This window comes from Glycine max, chromosome 7, assembly GCF_000004515.6.
Source record: "Glycine max cultivar Williams 82 chromosome 7, Glycine_max_v4.0, whole genome shotgun sequence".
Taxonomy (NCBI): domain Eukaryota; kingdom Viridiplantae; phylum Streptophyta; class Magnoliopsida; order Fabales; family Fabaceae; genus Glycine; species Glycine max.
The window spans coordinates 6,920,384-6,924,760 of NC_038243.2; the positions used below are offsets into that span (position 1 = coordinate 6,920,384).

Consider the following 4,377-nt stretch of genomic DNA (forward strand, 5'->3'; position numbering starts at 1 on the left):
TCAATTTATTATATTTTTAGGCAAAATAAAATATAGAACAAACACCTTATTTTCTTAATTAAGATATTTAATTTTTCTATTTTCTTAAATTTATGATTTTAAATTTTCATATTTTAATTGAAATATCTAGTCTTTCACATAAATTAAGAATTTAGTTTCTTTTTTTTATTTAAAATATTTTTAAAAAATATACAAGATTTTTAACGTTAGTTAATACGTATCTATTTAATGGTCATGTATTAAATGTAATTGCTAATAAATTTATTTTGTAAAAAGAATTAAAAATGATAGGAAGAAAAAAACCACAAATTTAATAAAAATAAGAGGATTAAAATTATGTTTTAGTTTTTTTATTTTATTCTTTTTTTAGAAAATTATAAATATCTCATTGAGAATACAAACAAATTAAACAACATGACGCGCTGGTTAGAAAGAGAAGCGCGTAAGAGGGGAGCGAGACTACCATACTGACAACTCCGTGACAGTCCAGAATAATCCCTTGTAGTACTGGATAAGAACCATCAACCTCGTATTCCGATCGTCATACAGTTCATGCATCTCAACATTCTCAGCGATCTGAGTTCACCTGCGACCAAAACGGCTTGTCTCTTATTAGAGCAATCCACGTTCGCTCCTCGCATGTTGATGTCGTTTTCGCACCCGATCTCCTTTAAACGACTCCTGGGACTCCCCAAACACGCGTGGTGAAAAGCCTCCTCCATGAAAAAAAATCCCGAAAGAAAGAGACATCCCTGACGATCTGGTCTTAGCTTCTCACGTCTCCTTCAAAATCTCATGTATTTGACTTCTATCGCTGTTCTCTTCACTTTTCCCTCTCTAGCTCTTTCTCAGAAAATCGACAAATTCAGATTCAAACTCAAGTTCTGAGGCTGATTCAGATTCTGGGTGTGTGGAATTCGTAAATTCAGGTTCAAGATCAAGTTTTTAGTTCAATTCATATTCTGGGTGTGTGAAATTGGGGAGAAAAGAATTCAACTTTGGGGAGGGGGGGGGGGGGGGGTGCAAAGTGGTTTAATTTGATTAGGTGTGTGTTAATATGGGTGCTAGTTTTTCGATTCTGGTGTGTGGAATTGAAAAGTTCAGGTTCCATATCAAGTTTTGAGTTCAGTTCATATTCTGGGGGTGTGGAATTTAGAGAAAGGAATTCAACTTTGGGGGGTGCAAAGGGGTTTACTTTGGTTTGGTGTGTGTTAAGTGTCAACATGGGTGCTAGTTTTTCCTCTTGTGTTTGTGATGGTGATGCTACCCCTTCGAGGCCAAGGCTTGGGGACATACCCGAGAGTTGTGTGGCATTGGTGTTGATGTATTTGGACCCACCGGATATTTGCAAGCTTGCACGATTGAACAGGGCGTTTCGCGATGCTTCGGTGGCGGATTTCATTTGGGAATCGAAGTTGCCTTCGAATTATAAGTTCATTGTGGAGAAAGCTTTGAAGGATGCCTCTGTGGAAGAATTGGGGAAGAGGGATATTTATGCCAGACTCTGCAGGCCTAATTCGTTTGACAATGGGACCAAGGTGAGTAGTTAGTCGTTACCTTTGCCCATTAACTTAGATGCAGTTCTATCAGTGCTTTTGATGTTGTTTACTTATCACAATGGGAGTTTGACTTTGATAATCTATGTTGATCTTTAAAGCAAACCTTTATTATGCTGATAATTAGGCGAAACTTCAATTTTAGAGTCAATTTGGATAAATTTCTCCACAAACACTTTTAGGAGAATAAAATAAGAAGGAAAAATGAAATTAGCTTCTCTAAATTGAAATTAACCGCATAAGCTAATTTATAGAAGCTCTCATTAACTTCTCCAAAAACTTATTTTTAATTTATAGAGAAGTTCATTATATTTTTTTTTGTTATTTTCTTCTCCTATAAGTGCTTATAGAAAATTTTATCCAAACATACCAATTGAAAACAACATAAAAAACACTTATAGTACTACAACTAAGTTGTCCTTTTTTATACTCTTCTTCATATATACTTTTCAAGTGCTTGGTGTTTACTTATCAAAAATGTTACGTTGGTCTAGGAAATTTGGCTGGATAAGAGGACAGGTGGGGTGTGTTTGGCGATTTCTTCCCAAGCTTTGAGGATTACAGGGATAGATGATCGGAGATATTGGAGTCGCATTTCAACTGAAGAGTCAAGGTGAGATTATTGTAGGTGAAACTATGTTGCTCTGGACAATAAGTAATAATATGTAGAACTGGCCTATGCTTGACTTTGTTTTATTGTGTTTTCATCTTCATGGGTTGAAAATTGAAATACAAAATATTTTTTTTGCTGGATTTTTATTTTTGAGCCCTTTTGTGGATTAAGGCCACTCATTTTTCACCTTGTGGCTTTGTTATTTAACTTAATTATAAAGCTCGAAGATTGAATTTTCCATACTTTTCCAAATCCATTTTACTAATATTCAAGGTTATCTAATACTAAATTTCTTATGTAAGGCACTAAATGAGTTTAGTTATCAGTGAATTATTCAAACTTGGTATATTGAATGTTCATTTAAGTTCATTTGTAGTTAAGTTTGATTATTTAAAAGAATCAAACTTAAGATTTGTAGGTTTTACCTTAACAGTGTGTGAATAACTGGTATATACATGTTTAACTTGGACAATTTCAATTTACTTTTTATATTTACTTAAAAAAACTGTAACCTTTTTTATTATCTTCTTATATATATATACAATTTATTTAATGTCAATTTTCAAGAGTCACACTTTAAATGAATGACTGCAATTTTTTTTTAAAAAATTGTCATTTTTATCATCTGTGATTTGATCTCCAATCTTAATCATTTTTAAGAATACAAAACTATATTTTATCTCAGTTTCACTTTGCCTTCTAGCTTGACATTGATACCAATTTAGTCATGGTTGCATGTATGTTCTTAGTTCTTACTCCATTAGTTTTTCTAGTGGCTCCTCAATTTTAAGTTTTAGCCACCTTCTGCTAGAACACATGAAATTAGGCACTTTAAAATTGGATGACCCCTGTTTTTCTATATGAGGAAACCTGATGTATTATACTATTTTTGTTCATAACAGATTCCACACAGTTGCTTATCTTCAACAAATTTGGTGGCTTGAAGTGGAAGGAGATGTTGATTTTCAATTTCCTCCTGGGTCATACAATGTGTTCTTTAGACTCCAGCTTGGCCGGTCATCCAAGAGATTGGGTCGACGAGTTTGTAAGACGGACGACGTTCATGGCTGGGATATAAAACCTGTAAAATTTCAGCTAACAACTTCTGATGGTCAGCATGCTGTATCCCAAAGTCATTTGGATAATCCAGGGAACTGGATTCTCTACCATGCAGGAAACTTTGTTTCCAAGAATCCTAATGATCTGATGAAGATCAAAATTTCATTGACTCAAATTGATTGTACGCACACCAAAGGCGGTTTGTGTGTAGATTCTGTATTTATATGCAATAGCGATGTAAAAAAAGAGGTGTAGGCTGTTTTTGTAGGAAGGGAATCTGTATAGTGGAAATGAGTCTGAGGCACCTGAGTTGACTTTTGTCATTTGGGTTACAGGGAGTTAAGTAGAGGTGATTATTCCAAATATGCCCCAACAACACTTCCCTTTAGATTTTTTTTTTTTTTTGTTTCTGTGATATTCATAGTCCCTTTAGATGTTTTGTTTCTTCAACAGGACAATGTTTTAATAGGTTGAACAAATTTCTTACCCCCTTTTTGGGGCATAGTATATGTGTGATTTGTGTATATTTCCTCTTTTGTTGGTACTGGGAATTGAATTGATTGATGTTGTTTTCTCAAAGAATAAAGCGGTTCATGTGTTGTAATTTTAGCTAGTATGCCTGGATAGTTTATCTTTTTTTGTGGATGTTCTCTTATGATGAATTCTTGTCCATAACTCAAAGACTTCGCTTGATAGTCTTAATAGGACCTAGATGTGGTTAATTATTAGTACTTCTCATCTAATCCGTCAACTTTTGCTAACCGGCTATTTCATTGTCACAAGTATTGTTTCAATTCAAATACTTTCATAAACATACTTAACATGAATTAATGCAAGTGTGCATCAGTAATCAATTGGATCGTTATTGATAGGAGCTAAGCGGCTAACCCTAGGAGGAGTACACGGCAAGCTGTGGTGGTAGAGGTGCGGCACCGTTTAACCTCTTGGGAAAGTAAGCATATTTTTCTATGAAAGGTAGTTTTGATAAAATGATCAATTTTGTTGTCTCTCCTGACCTTTGTTCTTTCCTTCTTCTGAGCACCAAAGTTTGGTGGGATGACATAAATACTTTGGGGGACCAAAACTACAACCAAATTGATTCTCAGGTATGCTCCATAGAAAGGTGGGAAGGGGGAAGGAAATTCTTTT

General features: G+C 34.5%; 1 protein-coding gene across 1 annotated transcript; it reads left to right on the forward strand.

Moving 5' to 3' along the window:
- Nucleotides 1–413: 413 nt before the first annotated feature.
- Nucleotides 414–3,807, forward strand: LOC100814033 (F-box protein PP2-A13). The gene is made up of 3 exons (XM_003528836.5): nt 414–1,538; nt 2,051–2,169; nt 3,072–3,807. Exons 1-3 carry the CDS (start codon nt 1,224–1,226, stop codon nt 3,481–3,483), a joined length of 846 nt encoding a protein of 281 aa, XP_003528884.1. The 5' UTR covers nt 414–1,223; the 3' UTR covers nt 3,484–3,807.
- Nucleotides 3,808–4,377: the final 570 nt, after the last annotated feature.